The sequence below is a fragment of the Silene latifolia genome, chromosome 2 (genome assembly GCF_048544455.1).
Source record: "Silene latifolia isolate original U9 population chromosome 2, ASM4854445v1, whole genome shotgun sequence".
Lineage (NCBI taxonomy): Eukaryota > Viridiplantae > Streptophyta > Magnoliopsida > Caryophyllales > Caryophyllaceae > Silene > Silene latifolia.
The window spans coordinates 154,576,649-154,595,623 of NC_133527.1; the positions used below are offsets into that span (position 1 = coordinate 154,576,649).

At 37.0% G+C, this 18,975-nt stretch overlaps 1 protein-coding gene across 3 annotated transcripts in view; it reads left to right on the forward strand.

The window, feature by feature from the left end:
• Positions 1–6,554: 6,554 nt before the first annotated feature.
• Positions 6,555–18,975, forward strand: part of LOC141630779 (cytokinin hydroxylase-like) — a 46,082-nt gene continuing 33,661 nt past the window's right edge. For all 3 annotated transcript variants that reach the window (XR_012537553.1, XM_074443536.1, XM_074443540.1), the window contains exons 1-4: positions 6,555–6,880; positions 6,973–7,199; positions 7,284–7,525; positions 7,755–8,133. Coding sequence is in view for 2 of the 3 variants with exons in the window: in XM_074443536.1 (XP_074299637.1) it covers positions 6,601–6,880; positions 6,973–7,199; positions 7,284–7,525; positions 7,755–8,133 (1,128 nt within the window). In the remaining variant the exon portion in view is untranslated. The remainder of the gene's footprint in view (positions 6,881–6,972; positions 7,200–7,283; positions 7,526–7,754; positions 8,134–18,975) is intronic.

Sequence of the window (18,975 nt, forward strand, 5' to 3'; positions counted from 1 at the left end):
GTTTGGGATACATATGATGTACAAAGGAGACGCCATGGGTGATATGATAGTACATCTTGAGTTTTATGATGACATTCGAGGTAAACAGGCGTTGGATCCTAAGATAGTGGAGTGGAGAGCTGGAGTAGAGAAAGGGACAGTGTCCCGATTTTCTATTCATACAGATGGTAGTTTGAGGTTCGATGATAGGTGGTGTGTCCCTAATGATGAGGAGTTGAAAAAGACTATCATGACAGAGGCGCATTGTACACCATACTCAGTACATCCGGGTGGTGACAAACTGTACAAGGATTTGAAGAAAACGTTTTGGTGGCCTGGGATGAAGAAAGAGACAGCTGAGTTTATGTCCCGTTGTTTGACATGCCAAAGAGTTAAAGGGGAACAGCGATGACCACAAGGGAAGATTCAGTCTTTAGAGGTACCTGAGTGGAAGTGGGAATCCATTTCCATGGATTTCATTATGGGTTTGCCAAAGAGTCAACAAGGTAACAACATGATTTGGGTAATAGTGGATCGACTGACCAAGTCAGCTCACTTTGTTCCAATGAAAGATACATGGACTAAGGCACAATTGGCTATGGCTTATCGAAAGAACGTGCTTAAGTTACATGGAGTCCCTAAGGACATAGTGTCTGACAGAGATGCGAGATTTATATCAAGGTTTTGGAAGGAGTTGCAGGAATCGTTGGGAACAACTTTGAAGATGAGTACTGACATTTCATCCCTGCGACAGACGGATGATCGAGAGAACAATCAAGACTCTTGAGGATATGTTGCGAGCTTGTGTGATGGACTTTGGTGGTAGCTGGGAACAGAGGTTAGACTTGATAGAATTTTCTTATAATAACAACTATCACACTAGTATTGGTATGGCACCGTTTGAGGCTTTGTATGGGAGGAGATGTAGGAGTCCAATTTGTTGGGACGATAGTGTTGAGGCAGTGGTTTTAGGACCAGAGATGGTGCATGAGATGGTGGAGCAGTTAAGATGATCGGGGAACGGATGAGGGCGGCTCGGGATAGGCAAAAGAGTTATGCGGATCTCGCATCGCGAGGACATAGAGTTTCAAGTGGGGGACAAAGTTCTTTTGAAAGTGTCTCATATGCGTGGGGTTATGAGATTTGGGAAGAAAGGCAAGTTAAGTCAGAAGTTTATCGGGCCTTATGAGATCTTAGAGCGAGTTGGGGAAGTTGCATATCGTCGGCTTTACCAATTTGCGTTAGAGAGAGTGCATAATGTGTTTCATGTATCGCGTGCTGGAAGTATATGAGTGATCCGTCACATGTGTTAGAGGCAGAGAACTTAGAGCTAGATGAGTCCTTATCATATCTTGAGGTGCCTAAGCAGATTCTTGACCGAAAGGTTAGGAAGACTAGGAGTGGTGAGACAGTTTTGCTTAAGATCCTTTGGTCTAACCACGAGATTGAGGAAGCTACATGGGAACCAGAGGAAGCTATGAAAGAGCGTTACCCTTTCCTTTTTGATCAGGTATGTATGGTTACGGGGACGTAACCTTGTTTCTTTTAGGGGGTAGGAGATGATCGCAAAAAGTTTTAAACCGTTTTTATACCCTTTTAGTATGTTGTGTCGGCATGTTTGTCGGGATGAGTTGGGTTAGTACCATGTTTTATGTTGGGTTTTGTTTTGTTAGTGAGTCGGAAGCGTTGGGGGAGTACCTTTGTTTAGTAGTGGTTTGAACTTCGGGGACGAAGTTCTTTTTAAGGAGGGAAGATTGTAATACTCCGTATTTATGAGTCTTTGGGTACTCTATCGAGTAGGCCTTACTCTGTCGAGTAAGGGTAAGATGCGTTTTAGAAAAGTTTCTGACCTGTTGGGTACTCGATCGAGTAACCAGGATACTCGATCGAGTAAGGGGGTAGTCGATCGAGTGCCTTGGGTACTCGATCGAGTAACCGGTTTTACGGGGAGTTTTCTCGGGTTTTGTTAATTATGCGATTAAGATATATAACCTTCGCCGTCATTATTCTAAATCACTTTTGGCAAAACCTAAATTACTGTTTAAGAGAGAAAGCAAGCAAGTTCACCATCTTAATCGCATTGTTAGCAATTCCTGGAGTTTGGGAGGTCGGTTCTCGTCGTTGATTATACCGTTGAGTTCCTTGCGTCGAGGATAAGATCTATGTACCCTTTTTATTATCTTTCCTTTATTTTGGTTAAACCCTAATATAGGGATTTGGGGGTTTTTGAATAGTATGTGATTTGGTAGCGTTTATATGTCGTATGATAGGAGGAGGGTTCATAGAGGAAGCTTTTTGATACAGCAGTAGAGACCGTCTGACAGTGTGCTTTCGGGTAGGATTTCCTACTCGTATTAGTCCCATAATGGGATGATTGTTGATGTGTTGTGATTGGTTGTTTGATATAGTAATTGTATTGTGATTGTGATTGTGATCGTTGTCTATGGTTCGCGAGGCGTGGCCTCTACCGAGTAAGGTCACTTGCGGGAGTGGCTTCACGCCCTAGTTTCGCCTTTCGTGGAACCCGCCACGAAAGGGGATGTGCACATTAATGGACAGGGTTATCGCTCGCTAGGTGGAGCGGGGATTTGGTGGGTACGGCTGCGGTCCCCCATGGCGTGGTGGTCCGGTGGACGATCGGTGATTGAGATGATTGGATTTGGCGTGATTGTGTGTGTATGACGGTTAAGTGTATGTTTATCTTATTGTTAATATATATTGAATTGTGTGATTAGTCGACCCGGTGTTGTTTTGTAAACTGCGGTGATCCATTCGGGGATGGTGAGTGAGATATTGAGCAGGTATGAGATGAGTACTGGATAGCTGGGATTACGACATGATGATAAGAGTCTTCCGCTGTAGCTTATTAGTTTATTTACATTTCAGCTAGAATAGTTAGTTTGAGAACATGTATTACACATTTGGTTTGGTTTTGAGAATTGTAACTCTTCGCTAAGTATTTATATTTAAACGTTGTTTCTTCATTGTTTATTTGATTATCATTGCCTCAGGTAACCGAGATGGTAATGTCTTCATATCTGAGTGGTCCTGGTAAGGCACTTGGAGTATGGGGGTGTTACATTTCATAACCCCTGATAAACAATAGGATGTCAGTAAATTATCAGATATAGTAAATAATGATATTGTTAACCAGATAGTTAATATTCCATTGCCGCACAATGATATTCCAAATACCCTTCTTTGGGGGGTTGTCTGTGAATGGAAATTTCTCGACCAAAATAGCGACATGGTTAGCACAAGGCTTGTTCGATAGAAATATTGACAAATGTGAATTTTACTGGATTTGGAAATTAAATGTTCCTCCAAAATTGAAATTTTTTCTTTGGAAAACTTATGTTGATGGCCTCCCTATGAAACGTAGTCTTCTAAGAAATCATATAATTGTCCCGCCTCACTGTGTTTTGTGCAATCATCCAATTGAAGATAAAGATCTTCTTTTGTAATTGTTCCTTGATTGTATCAGCCATCCAAGACATGAATATCATTGGCTTTAACAATTTTTTGGCAATATACGATAATATTGCAAGTCAGAGCTTAATAGAGAAACTTAATCATCTTAAAATTTTAATTCCAAAAGCCGATTTCATTAAGATTATATTTATTTGGTGGAATGCATGGTTCCATAGAAATGACATTATTTTTAATGATATTCATTTTAATATCAACAAACTTATTCTTTTATGTAATAATAGCATCAAGATTTGGAATGAGACTAGACATAAGGATCTTAACAATCCTGATAAATACGTGTAAGTTAGAAATACTATTAGTAAGGAAGAAATTTGGCGAAAAAAACCTAAAAATGGGTATCTAATGCTAAATTTTGACGGATCGAAAATAGATGATAATAAAGCTGCTCTAGGATATTCTATAAGAGATCAGAATGGTAAAGTCGTTTTGCTAGGAGCAAAAAAGTGCGGATCTAATAGTATTCTTGTTGCTGATGCTCTCACTTTAAAAGAAGGCATTTTAGCAGCTAAATACTTAGAAATCTCGTAGTTAATTGTAGAAGGTGATAATTTATGTGTTATAAACTCAATCCGTAGTACTTGGCAAATTCCTTGAGAAATTTCTAGTATAATCACGGATGTAAAATTAGATTTTCAATTATTTGATGAAGTGCTAATTAAACATTGCTTTCGTGAAGCCAACAAAGTTGCCGACTTTATGACTTCTATTGGACATTCATGTCCAAGTCGTTCGAGATCGTTTAAAAGCCGGTGGCTTGAAATAATCTCTATCATTGGAAAGGATGAGATAGGTTGTTCCTAACTTAAAGGATCGATCTAGTTTTATTACCTTATCAAAAAAAGAAAAAAAACTAAAGAAAGTCAACTAATAACAAAAGTCAAAGTGAGTTTGCACCACAATGTCACTCTAGTTAGACCTGGCAAGCCAGACCTAACTCGAGTGATCCTACCCAAACTCGAGCAAACCCGATCTGATAGAACCTGAGAATTTTGTGACCCGAAACCGTTCCGACCCGACCCGATGACGACCCGTAGCCGGACACGACCTGATAATCAGTGACCCGAACCCGACCCAGACCTGACCCGATTTTGACCCGACCTGATATTCACCCGATTAAATTGATGACGACAATTATTAAGCTTAATATTGATCAAAATGAAAGCGATTTACTGTTTCAATTGATACGTTAGGCTTAATCACGAACTAACTAAACCAAATAATGATCGAAAAATAAATTTTAATGGACAAAAATTGAAATAAGCGATAAAATCGCTGACCCGATAGTGACCGGGCCCAAACCCGACCCGACCCGAAAGGGTATACTGATCCGATATGATCCGACCCAAACCCGACCCGACTGACCTGATTGCTACGTTTAACTCAAGTGGAGGAAATAGTAGTTAAAAGATTATGGATAATATTGGTAATTTACCCAATTTATCATATCGAATTTGGAAAGATGATAATTATTTTGAAAAAAAAAATTAGAGAAAAAATAACAATAAAAATAAGGGTTATTTCATGGGAATAATCCAACCTATGTTCCCTCTTCTCATATTAATATATCCTCGTATTTAACTGAGAATAATCTCATCTTTGACGTCATTTAACTTGTAGTAGACCAATAGAAGGGTTACCTATACAATCGGTTTCCCTTATGTATAAACCTAATTAACCTTTCCCTCCCTTGATTATATTCATAAAACAAACCCAGATTTTTAATCCCAAAATCTCTACAACTCATCCACCACTGACTACAACACCGACCACCCACAACAACACCCATCACCGACAACAACACCAACCATACACTCCCTTTACCCGACAACAACACCAGCGGCCTTACTCCTTTCTTTCTCTCCTTCCTTTCTTCTTCCAAATCTGCCCAGAAATCCCAAATCAATTTGTAACTGATCCCAAATTAAAAATAATCTCAAAACCCCAGAAATCTCAAATTTTTCTTCTTCCCGGATATGTAACTTGCGCTAAACTATTCTTAATAATAATCAAAACACAAAAAACAATCAAACACTATACTAATTTAATAAGGACGGATATATGTGGGAAAGATCCAAGGGGTTTAAAGATATACTCTATATTCTACTGATGGAACATGGAATCTATATGACTATATATCCTTTTTTGAGCAAAAACCCAGAAAATCATGAAAATATATGACTGAATTTGAGCAAAAACCCAGAAAATCTACTGATGGAATGAGCATCAAATACTCACATGTGACTATATATTCTTTTTTAACAAAGATATCAAAATTTGAAGAGGTAGAAGGTGAGATTTGAAGGGGTTTTTATTGAGATTTGTTGTTTTAATTTGATTTGAAGGGGTTTTTAATGAGTGCATCCAAACATAAAACTCGGGTTAGATTGGTGGTAGTGGAGTGAGGACGGGGCGGTGGTGGTGGTGGTGGCGGCGCAAGTAGTCGGAGTTCTTTGAGAAGGAGGGAGATGAATGTGACGATAATGGTTGTATAGGGTGGTGGTGGTGGTGATTGAAGAAAAAGGAATGATAATTGAGGTCTAAGGAAATGAAGAATAAACAGAAAAATAGAAGAAAAGGTGGGACCCACATAGTCACTTGTTTATAAACCTGTAGTATCAGGTCAAAAATGGGTTTGGTCTATTAGAAGTTAAATGACGTCAAAGATAAGATTATTCTCAGTTAAACACAAGTATAGATTAATATGAGAAGAGGAGACATAGGATAGATTATTCCCATGAAATAACCCTTAAAATAAAATGGAGGAAATATATTATTATGAGATCGGTATATCGCGGCATCTCCTAACACATTTTTATTTCCGGTCATCACTATACATTTCGAGGTATTAATTCCAATTGGTTTAATCTTGGAGAATGCATAAAGAAATCTATATTTTGCATTTTACTCAAATTACATATTAACACACTGAAATTTTTTACCAATCAAACCATATTTTCTGCCATTTATGTTCGAATTTCAAGCGATTCATTTCCAATTAAACGAGCCAACTCACTTACTACTTACTAGTTGTTTAAGCCATATATATACACATTTAATTTTGTGCACATTATTATTACTAGTAACATCTCCTCTATCTCTTTCTCATCAGTTGCAACCATCATCAGAACAATGTTGTTAGTTATTATAACAGCCTTTATAATCATATTTTCGAGTTGGTTCGCTAAGTTAAGTTATGAAACCATCTCATTTTATTGGCTAAATCCTAGACGCATCAAGAAAATAATGGAAAAGCAAGGGGTGCATGGGCCTAAACCCCGGCCGCTTCTAGGAAATCTCTTAGACGTAGCTACTCTAGTTGCATCTTCTGCCTCCATGGACATGCCTACCATCACCCATGATATCGTCTCCCGCCTTATTCCACATCACCTCCTATGGTCTCGTAAATACGGTAAAATTGGCTCAGTTGATTTCAATTCACTTAATTAATAGAAGCATAAGGAAGAATTTAATTTAATAATTGCATTATATTAATTATTTCAGGGAAGAGGTACATTTATTGGCATGGTGTGGAACCACGAATGTGTCTTTCGGATCCGGATCTAATAAAGGAGTTGCTAACGAGATACAACCATGTGACGGGTAAGACATGGCTACAACAACAAGGATCAAAGCATTTCCTAGGCAGAGGATTACTTATGGCAAATGGTGACTCTTGGTATCACCAAAGGCACATTGTTTCCCCTGCTTTTATGTCGGATAAACTTAAGGTAACTATGGAACATGATGTTGGGTTGTTTATAGTATGAGTACTACGGAACATAATATTGGGTTATTTGACATGATGCATGCAGGGTTATGCAGCGGAAGTAGTGGAGTGTACTACTAGTATACTTAAATCGGTTCAAAACGCGATACAAAGAGGCAAACATGAGGTCGAAATTGGTGAGTTGATGACCAGATTAACTACGGATATCATCTCTAAATTTGAATTTGGGAGGGACCATGAGAAAGGGAAGAAAATCTTCAACCTTCTTGTACTTCTTCGACTCCGTTGTGCTCAATCTAGCAAGCATCTATACATACCAGGGGTTCGGTAAGTTCCATTTACATTTTTTGTTTAATCAAAACGACGCATATTGCTTTGGTGTTGCTAAATCATGTACAATTTTTACTCAATTATATTTATATACGACTTTGACACTTACTTGTTAGTACAACTTGGGCTTCCGTTCTTTGATTTGTAAAATGGTCTCTCAATAAAGTTATTAGAAGGAGATCGTTTTTCAGGAGACTTGCTCTTACAGTCTTACTTAAATTTTCAGGTTTTTCCCTAGCAAATGCAACAAAGAGATCAAAACCTTAAAAAAAGAGGTGGAGGAGCGTTTAATGGAGATTATAGAGAGTCGGAAAAGGTGTGTCGAAATGGGTAGAAGCGACTCATCAGATGAGAATGATTTAATAGGGATTTTAGTGAATGAGTTGCACAAAAATGATTCAAATGGATTTTCAAGTATGCAATTGATAATGGACGAATGCAAGACATTCCTTATTGCGGGACATGAGACAACGGCGTTATTGCTCACTTGGACCCTTATGCTTTTAGCAACCAATTTGGACTGGCAACAAAAATTAAGAGATGAAATTACACAAGTTTGTAATGGTGCTACTCCTTCCTTTGATCATTTGCCTAAGCTTCGTTTGGTATGCATCCATTTTCTTAATTCTAATCATTTTATAATTGTCCTATTAATTTTCAAATTGGTCTTTTCGGCGTGTGATGTATTTTAAACGGAAACTCACGTGATACTCCTAAACTTAGCCACTTTACATATGGTTATCCAGTATTATAAGTTTGTATATATGTTACCTTTCACATTTGATTTTTTTTGTGCACAACATTGTCCTTTTGGTCGCTTTAAAAAACTTCAATTGAGCATAGCTCCTCCACCGAAATTCGGAATCAACCAATTTTTTGTTCTATAAACATTTTTTTGTCATAATCTACGATTTTTTGATTAAAAGAATTATCAACCGACATTTTCTAAGGTTTTTTTCCTCACGAAAATCTTAAATCAAGCATAACTTCGATCCTAAATTTTTGAATGACCATTTTTTGTTTTATCAAATTATAGATCTCGAATTAATTTTTTTTTAAAAATTGGCTCATTCCGATTTTTAGTCTACGATTTATGCTCAATTGAAGATTTTAAGAACAATAAAAAGCGCATGTCGTACATGAAAATCAAATCTCAAGGTTATCATATGCACAAATTTAAAAAGTTGGGTACCATGTGCAAAATGACAAAATTTAGGAGTACCAAGTGAATTTTCTGTATTTTCCGACTCGAAAAGGTTGACCCACATAATTGACCTGAGCTACAACACCTGAATTTGACCCGGAACTCGAAATCCGACCTGGAGCAAACATGACCTGACTTTGCTGACCCGATCTGAAACACCCAATCCAAAAATGACCCAACAAAACATAAATCTAATGACCCGAAAAACTTAAAATGACTAATTTAAAATCACACTTTATATTATTTATGTTCAAATAAAAAAGTCAATCATCAAAACTAAACTAAAAAATGTAATACAAAAAGTACTTTTTTTCTCTTTTAATAATTGACCCGATAATGACCTGACTCGAAATAATCCGACAGACGACCTACATACAAAACCAAATGTGAAACTCAAAATGATCCAACCCGGCCCGAATTAACCTGTAAATGTAACACACTCGAACTAATCCGACCCAAACTAGCTCAATCTGACTAACTCGTTTGTTGGGTCTAGTGTTAGCCATAGGTTAGTTATAGTTTTTCAATTTTTTTTTTTTTTTTTTGGGGGGTTAGTTTGAACTTAAATTTCGATAAAATGTCAAGGTAGGGTTAGACAAACCTTTCTTAATTACCTAGCCATAGGTCGGTTATCGGTTTTTCTTTAAATAACTAATAAAAATAAAAGGGATATTCTATGGTGTACCCTTGAATTTTTCGGTACTATATATTAAAACCCTATGGTTTTGAAATTCTATGGAGTACCCCTGAACTTTATACATTAGTCTATACTATGACCTTATTTATTGTCTTTGCTAACTTAGTCTCTTAATTGACCTACTAAATCATTTATTTACCATTCCAATTACTCGATAACTTACTTATTTACTTCTTAGTTCGCCAAATTACTCATTTACCCACCAAATAGTATACGAATCTAACATAAAATTCATCAAATCTTCATTATGATGTCATGAATAATAACGGATGTTTTTAATAGTAGTTCGTGGTTATTACAAGGGATTTATGACGTTTCTCATATAGATCAATGATATAACATTAATAAGTCAAAATAAAGGTCAAAGTACGGTTGTTTGATAGTGATAAAGTTAATGGAGAGTTAAACGAGGTCGTGATGGAGAAATAAGTAAGGAGTTCAGATGTACAATGTAGAACATAAAAAAAAGGAGGGGTACAACATAGAAAACCGAAAAACTCAGAGATACACCGTAAAATATCCCAAAATGAAAAATTTAGACTCACAACATCACTTTGCAAACAAAGTAGGTCTTCCCAGAGACCGTCTCTCTTTACATTAGTGAGAGGCAACCAATAAATAAATCAAAAACTAACTAAAAAGAAAAATATAACATTTAAATGAAAATAATAATTAACTCTTATAAGAGAGAACTTTGTAAAGATTGAGACAGTTTAATATGATTAGTGTTGATAAGTTAAAAAGTTTACAAGATACATATTTATACTAAACAACCTAAGCTAACTAGTCCTAAATATAAGCTAGTAAATAGGTAACTAAAAGCTATAAGAAAAGGGGTATTTGACTAAGCTAATTTACATAATAAAAGGAATAATACAATGAGGAAGAATAGGGAATGTCACGTATGACTTGACTGACTATCAATAACTAGTTGTTAGATGGACTTGCTAATTTCGTTGACGGAAGTAATACCCTTGACAAGCTTTCATAAGATGGACGGGTGGAGAGTAAATAAATCCAATCTTGGAAGCAAGTGACGAGAAACGTGGTTTTGGCAGTGGCTTGGCAAAAGTGTCGGCTATTTGATCATCACCATTACCATGTTGAATACGAATCGTACCAGAGTGCACTTGTTCCCGAACAAAATGAAAGGAAAAGGCGAGGTGTTTCATACGCGAATGAAATATCGGATTGCGGAATAGTTTGTTACACCAAGATTATCGCAAAAAGTAACAGGGGGTCATGGGAACTGAATACCGAGTTCAGAGAGCTGCGATTTTAATCATAGCATTTCGGATGTAGTATCAGTTATAGCTCAAAATTCAGCATCAGTTGAGAACCGTGAAAGGGCGCGCCGCTTTTTCGATGACTAAGAAACCGGGTGTTGTTTGACAAATACAACGTAACTAGTGGTCGACAAGTAATCATCTCGATCCCCGACCCAATCCGTATCCCAATAGGCATGTAGATTTAACAAATTGTCTTTGCGAAGCTGAATACCGTGATGGAGAGAGCCCTTAAGAAACCGAAGCTATCGTTTGAGAGCGGAACAATGAGTTGATGTCGGATGAGTTAGAAATTGAGCAAGTTTATTGACAGAGAACGCTATATCGGGCCTTGTGAGAGATAAATATTGTAAGCTCCCAACAATTGCATGTTAAGTAGTAGCATCTTCAATAGGTTTCTCATTTTCACGAACAAGGGGTGGATGAGAGAGCATCAGAGTAGTGGTAGGATTACAATCTAGCATATTATGACGTGCTAGAATATCATATACGTGCTAGAATATCATACACGTACTTCGATTGATTAAGATGTAAGCCAGAGGAAGTAAGCGTTACTTCCATGCCAAGAAAATACGATAAAGGACCCAAATCGTTTAGCGAAAACTGATTAGAAATAGCTTGAATAAACTTGGAAACTTGGTTGGGGCTTGGACTTGTAATTATGATATCATCAACTTAAATGAGAGCATAAAGACAGATATTAGTGCGATTATAAATAAATAAAGATGAGTCAGAAATTGAATTTCAGTTTAAGCTCGGTGTACCAAGCACTCGGACCTTAAACTGTAAATTGCTTTGCTTAATTTGCAAACATAATTTGGTGTGTCGGAATTTGAAAACCTGGGTTTTTGAATCATATACATTAACTCGGTTAACGTTACTTTGACGTCAACTTGACGGAGAGACCAACTGTGAGTGACAGCTAGGGAAAGAATAAGACGGATTGTTGTGGGTTTAATGATGGGGCTAAAGGTCTCCGTGTAATCAAGACCGGGTCGTTGGTGAAAGCCTTTAGTTGCGGATAAGGGCATCATATTCGGCTTGCATAGCAGCACTCCAAAGAGGGTCAATTTGAGCATGATTGTATTAGGGGTGACATAAGAAGAAGGTAGAGACGCGAGTTTGGCATATTTTGGATTTGATTTATGAATATTGTGACTGAGACGTGTGGCATGAAGGAAGTGGGACAGCGGTTGTGATTGATGTGTTGGGTGTGATGTCGTTAGAAAGGGGAATGGAGATAGCATGGGAGGAAGTAGAAATTGTGGTAGTGGTGGTGGTGGTGGTGGCGGTAGAGGCAGTGGTAGTCATGGTGGCAGAGGTGGGAGTGGCGGTAGGGGAGGGCAGAGTAGAAGAGGACAAGGGAGAAGATGTGGAGGCAGGTTTGGGTAGGATATGGATTACGAGAGGACACCAGTCAGGAGGTGTCATTGAGGCAGGAGGTGAGAAAATTTTAAGGAGAGCCATGTTCGAAAATTCATCAATAAACCGTACATGAGGAGAAGTGTAGATGCAAGAGGTGATAGGATCGAGACACGGGTAAGCACTTTGAGTTTGTGAATACCCGAGAAAGACACATTGAATTGAGCGAGGTTCAAGTTTATGCTTGGTATAGAGAGGTAACCAAGGAAAGCACAAACAACCAAAACTATGGAGTTTCTTTATGTTGTAGGACGGAATAAGAAGAGGAATTGTGTAGGGTCAGAGTTAGAAGACGATTTATTAAGTATACGGCAGTATTGAAGGCATGAGGCCAGAAAGAGAGCGATATTTCGCCATGAGTGAGAAGAGATAACCGGTTTCAACAATGTGACGGTGGCGTCTTTCGACAAAATCGTTGTGTTCCGGGGTGTGGGGAAGGGAGGTGAGATGATTAATTCCGTTAATATGAAGATGTTTAATAATCTTGACAAATTCACCACCGTTGTCTTAATAAAATTGACGGATCTGTTTATTGAGTGGCAGTGTCAAACTTTTGTTTAATCGATAGAGCCAATTATAATGGGCATAATGGTCAATAAACACAACATAGTATTTGAAAGACTCGGTAGAAATAATCGTGGATGTCCAAAGATCGGAAAAAATGAGGTCGAGAGGGGCGGATGACTAAAGCGTAGATATTGCAAAAGGAAGCTTATGACTTTTATTTATGTGACATGAAATACATTGTTCGGAATTCAGAATGCGTAAATTAAACCTAGAACTGAAAAGTTGTTGAATTTTACTTGACGGATGGCCACGTCGATGATGCCAAGACGATTGACCAGAAGCTAGGACAATATTTGCGTGCGGCGGAGAGGGCAACCAAATGTACATTCCATCAGTTAGTCGACATTAAATAAGGACCGCTCCCCTTTGAGCATCATTTATAGAAAACGAAGTGGGTAAAAATTTAGTGAAGACATTATTACCGCTGCAAAATTAGGAAACTGAAAATAGTTTGCGGGAAATTGATGGAACAGCTAAGACATTAGAAAAAAAATTGAATGAGAAGAGGAAGTAAGAAGAATAAATGAACCGGTGTGAGTGATTGGAAAAGAAGAGTTATCATAACGAGATCATCGGGGCCTTCATAGGGAGTATGAAGGGAAAGAGTATTGAGGTCATCAAGTTATCTGGTGTGATGCACCGCTATAAACGACCCACGAGCTTGGAGGTTGGATGGTCGAAGGGGCAACGATGTAGCCTCATGGGCGAGGACCTCAAAGCTGCCTTGTTGGGAAAACAACATTCGGATATCGGGTTTGGAAAACGCGGTAATCGGAAACGACATGACTAACATGATCACAATAATGACAACGACCTTTATACCGTTTTGTGTACGGGTTTGGCTGAGTGGGTGATGAAGATTGGTTATGTGAGACGAGTGCTTGATGAAGACGAGAATAAGTCATTGTCGAATGCTCAGGGAGGAAAGGAACGAAAATCCGAGTGTGTGTGTATGTATGATTCAATGTTCGGGATTCGATTTTTGTTTGATCGTAAGGATCGTAATAGACTCGTGACACCATGTAAAGATTGAGGCAGTTTAATATGATTAGTATTGATAAGTTAAAGAGTTTACAAGATACATATTTATAATAAACAACCTAAGCTAACTGGTCCTAAATACAAGCAAGTAAATAAGGTAACGAAAAGCTACAAATAAGTGATATTTCACTGAGCTAATTTACATAATAAAAGGAATAATACAAGGAGGAAAAATAGGGATAGTTGTTTGATGGACTTGCTAATTTTGTTGACGAAAGTAATATCCTTGACAGTCTCTCACTAAAATTAATGAGAGACCGTCTCTCTTAAGAATTTGTGTTGCAAACACTCCAATCCTCTTTATTAAAGCAACAACCATAGAGCTGAGGTGTCGCTCTGTGGTTAAAAGTCAAATTTTCAAAGGCATTTTTCCTTTCCTAAATTTAAGGGACACGTGTTTTCGAAGAATTTAATTACAAATACTTTGACATGATACATCTCTCATACTTCTTTGAATTGTTCAATTGATCAAATACATGATTATTTAATTAAAAAATTTAAAAAATTACACCAGCCTGAATAATTGACTAAAATAAAAACAATATTTATAAAAGTATTTTCTTAAAAAAATCATGTTATTTACGGAGTATATATATCTATATTTTTTTCTACTCAAAACAACAATAAAAAAGGAGAGAGAAATGACACAAATATGGAAAAAACATAATACAAAGATATTTTCTTGAAAAAAAAGGTGAAGGACGACATAAATGTAACACCCCATATGGATATGCAATTAACATAGATAAACACATAATGATCCCAAGACACATCCCATAGTGACCGGTTCAAAGTTGTAGGGCGAGATCGCGACTTTAGGACGCCTTCCAAGTCTTTGCATTGACTCCTAACAACTCCTACCCGGGTTCATTTTATTTTGACTCCCTAAGTTCATTGGGTTCATTAGTTACAGGTTCCAAAATCGTTTCTCTGATACCACTTTGTAACACCCCCATACCCCAAGTGCCTTACCAGGACCACATAAAGCATGGAAGTGCTACCATCTCAGTTACCGGAGGTAATGTATATCAAATGGACAATAAAAAAACATACTTTATTAAATACGTTTAAAGTGATACAAGTCCAAAAACCAAAACTGATAAAGTAAATACAACTGTTTCTCAAATATATAAAACCAACTGAAATAATATAAAAGAATATTTATGACACAGCGGAAGACTTCTAAACATCTCATTGCGACTCAACCCAGCTATCCCATGCGCATCAACTCATACCTGCTCAATAACTGCTCACCATCCCCGAATGGATCACCACATTTTCAAACATTTAAACGGGGTTAGTACTGATTACACGAAACAACACAACAAAAGCAATATAACAATTCAATCCAACCAACCAATCTCCATCATGTCACCACACACTTGACTACACACTAAAGTGTGCAGTCCTGCTAGAATACTCATCGCAACAAGTATTCCACACCGCCAGTAGGGGACCGCAGCGTTCCCACCTAAGCCCCGTTCATCTCATCGGAGTGATAATCCAAGTTCCTAAATGTGCACATCCTCTCTGTGCGGGTTCCACAGAGGGCGAATCAAGGTCGTGAAGCCACTCCCGCAAGTGACTCCACTCAGCCGAGGACGCACCTCGCAAACCACAGACAATTATACAACAACCACATTATGCAACCAACAATCACCAATTCCAAATCTGATATGATATAAATCACAACAACGATCAATCATCAACAATGCCATGTAAACAATACTGAGTAGAGAAACCCTACCTGGAATAGCAACCACAAGACCTTCACAGCATCTAAACAATAATGTTCCTCTATGAAACCTCCTCCTATAACACATATGCATACAATTATCACCTAATCAATATAACACACCCAAAATCCCCAAATCTACCCAATTAGGTTTCTAATCAAACTCAACAAAACATTATAAAAATAATACAAGAATCTTATCATTGACGCGACGAAACGGTGTAAAGAACAAGACAATCCGACGATCCTAGCATTGGGATTTGCCAATAACGCGATGAAAGCGAACTACGTAACTTCTTTTTCTTTTGAAGGGTTTTAGAAGGGTGAAAAAGTGATTAGGAAGAATGACGAAACCTTTTATATTAATCACGCGTCATTAACGAATCCCGGCTAAAATAACCTGTAAGACTCACTTACTCGATCGAGTAAGTGACTTACTCGATCGAGTGCCCCTTACTCGATCGAGTGTCACACGTACTCGATCGAGTACCCATCAGGTCAGCTACTGTTTCCTATAAAAACATACTTACTCGACAGAGTAAGCCCCACTCGATAGAGTACCCATAGACATAGAAAACTGTAGTATTACAATAAATAAAGAACATATAAGATAATTAAATATGTTAAAATTACATAAAATGAAAAAAAAAAACGGAAAAGATTGTTAATATTGAGAAAGTTAAATATGGGAAATATGCTTATACAATAACAATAGAAATCGCCTGCTAAAATGGATCAATACATACATGCTTTTTTTTAATCCGTATGGTCTAAACTTCATGAATAAAGCTAGATGATAATTCGGTTGTACAATAATGATAGAAATCATCTTAAATATGGTTGTATTTATATTTGGTGAAGAGTCTACCACACCCGAAATACTCGAGGGGGGGGGGGGGGTGGTGAATTGAGTATTTAAAAATTATGCCTACTTTTATTTTATATCAAGGTAATTAATTACTTAAAGTTTATTGATTACACTTTAACTAATTAACTAAATGATTATTAACGTAATGAAATGACTAAAATGAAAACTGCAAGGACACACGATATTTGAAGTGGTTCACCTTCACACGTCGAAGCCTACGTCCACTATTCTCGATTAATAATTTTAGTACCTTACTCCGGATTACAAAATTATCAACCCAACTCGTATAGTTAACTCTAACTATAACTCAATTTGAATATCACTAGATATTCGATTTTGACTATCTTAAGTTACTAAGAAAGCACTTGATTGTTCTTCTAAGTGTTCACACAATTGAATAAGTAAGAAATAATATGAAGTACTATTATCTTATGACTTAATCTTAAGAAAGATAAGCAAATTAAAGAGCATGACTTTTCGCAATATTTTCAAAAGCAAAACAATAAAACAATTAAGAATTAAACTCAAATATGTTTGCAAGGATTGTTGTATTTCGAAAAGCTTAACTTAAATAAGGAATGATCATGTGTATTTATAGTAGAAGAGAGAACTAGGGTTTGCATGAAACCCTAGGATGCCGTGAGATAGGCGGCATGATTTGCAAGAGATAAATCTCTATCTCTTTCCAAATTCAATCCAAGATATTATAGTTTAGGTAAATAAGATAAAAGTGAATCTTATTTGTTTTCTATAACTATATCTTTAAGATATTTAGATAAGTAAACAAATCAAATCATATATTATTAAGATAGGAAAATATCTTATATAAATATAAGCTAGATTTGATTAGATAGGTTACTTATACAAAACAACTTACACAACCCATCGGTTTACAGCCCATGGCCAAAACCCTAGGCCCATGTCCATCTTAGATGAAAAACTCTCTTCTTGGATTAGGGTTAGGTTAAATAGACTAGCAAACCCTAGGTAGCATGACCACCCATAAGTCGTTTTACTAACCAATAGAGAAATGCAAGTTATTAAATATAACAACCCATAATTCATCTCTACTATATACACAAATGATTTCGAAATATGTTTAAAGAATTTTATCCTTTGAAAAATGATTTTAAAACTATTAAAATCGTGCTATTAAAATGCTACCTAAAGTTATAGTAGAAACAGCTATAACTTTAAGTTTGGTAAGTAAAGTTATAGGTGAAATAGCTATAACTTTACCTTCCCAATATTCTTATCTTAAGATACCGTCATTAGATGAAGACCTATAATAGCTAATCTTCCTGGAGATCTTCAGTGATAGGATCTTCTCTTTATCTTGACCAAAAGCTCTTCATCTTGAGCTTTGTTAAAGACTTGATCTAGCCTTTTACTTGAGTGATCATCATACTTGAAACTTGTTACAGTAAATATGACGCTTTAAGAATCTTCAATGTTATAGCTCAAGCTTCTATAACATTACTTGAATGATGCCTCACAAATCTTCAATGTTATAGCTAAGAATGCTATAACATTACTTGCTAAACTTGTAAACCTAAGTTAATCTAACAAAGACTAAACAAACGATTATGAGCAAGAGTATATATAAAACGAAGCACACACTTGTCATTATCAAAACTTAATCATATATCTATATGGTCCAACAAATTCCCCCTTTTTGATGATGACAAGTCTCTTATGATTTGTGACTAAGTGTAAGTTCCCCCTCAACATAATACTATAAAAGTCATAGACAGTTGAACGCAAGAACAATCACTTATATACAAAGTATAGCATCTAAGGACCTTAAGAGATTAAAGGTTCCGGCAAGGAGCAAGCTTAGGCAAATACTTAAGTCACGATAATTTTCTTCCCCCTCTTGACATCATCTAAAAGACGAGAAAAGACATAAAATAACTAGAATAATATAAGTCGAGACAAATATTAAACATGCAAAGAAAGATTATAAAACGAGAAAATAAACTACATAAGCATGTCACATATAAAATAAGTGTACTACAAACCAAGATAGTCTAATTTCCAATTGGGCCGAATAAGAAACAAGTTATTAAGCCAGATGGGCCGAATGAGAAGCAAGCCAAAATGGGCCGAATTAGATAATTATTCAAAATATAAAGTCTAATAAAAGAAAAGCAAGGAAAAGATGATGACAGGTTAAGGGTAGCCACGTTTCACGACATTGGGGTTCACATAACCGGGACGGGTCCTAAACTCAAGAGAGTTAAGACTATCAAAGCATGAACGGACATGGTTAGCTTGTGCCGTGAGACACCTCTCGAAATTAAGCACTTTCAACGACAAGGCTTTAGTAGCCTCATAAACAACCCGCGTATCCTCATGCATAGCCTTCCCTTCACGCCATATTGCCCCACCTTGACTAGCTAAGTTAGCCAATGATCCAGAATGACAAACACACTCTTTGGCCGCCCTAGTCGCATCCTTAGCCATAGCATCAACCCTAGCTTCTAACCCAAGCAAATAAGACAAGACTTCGCCAAGATCCGAACCCTTCGAACCCGAAGCCCCATTCTTGTTTTGTCCCAAACCCGAGACCAACTCCGCAACCATCTTATTTTGTGCATCCATTTTCTCACAAATACTTGCCATAA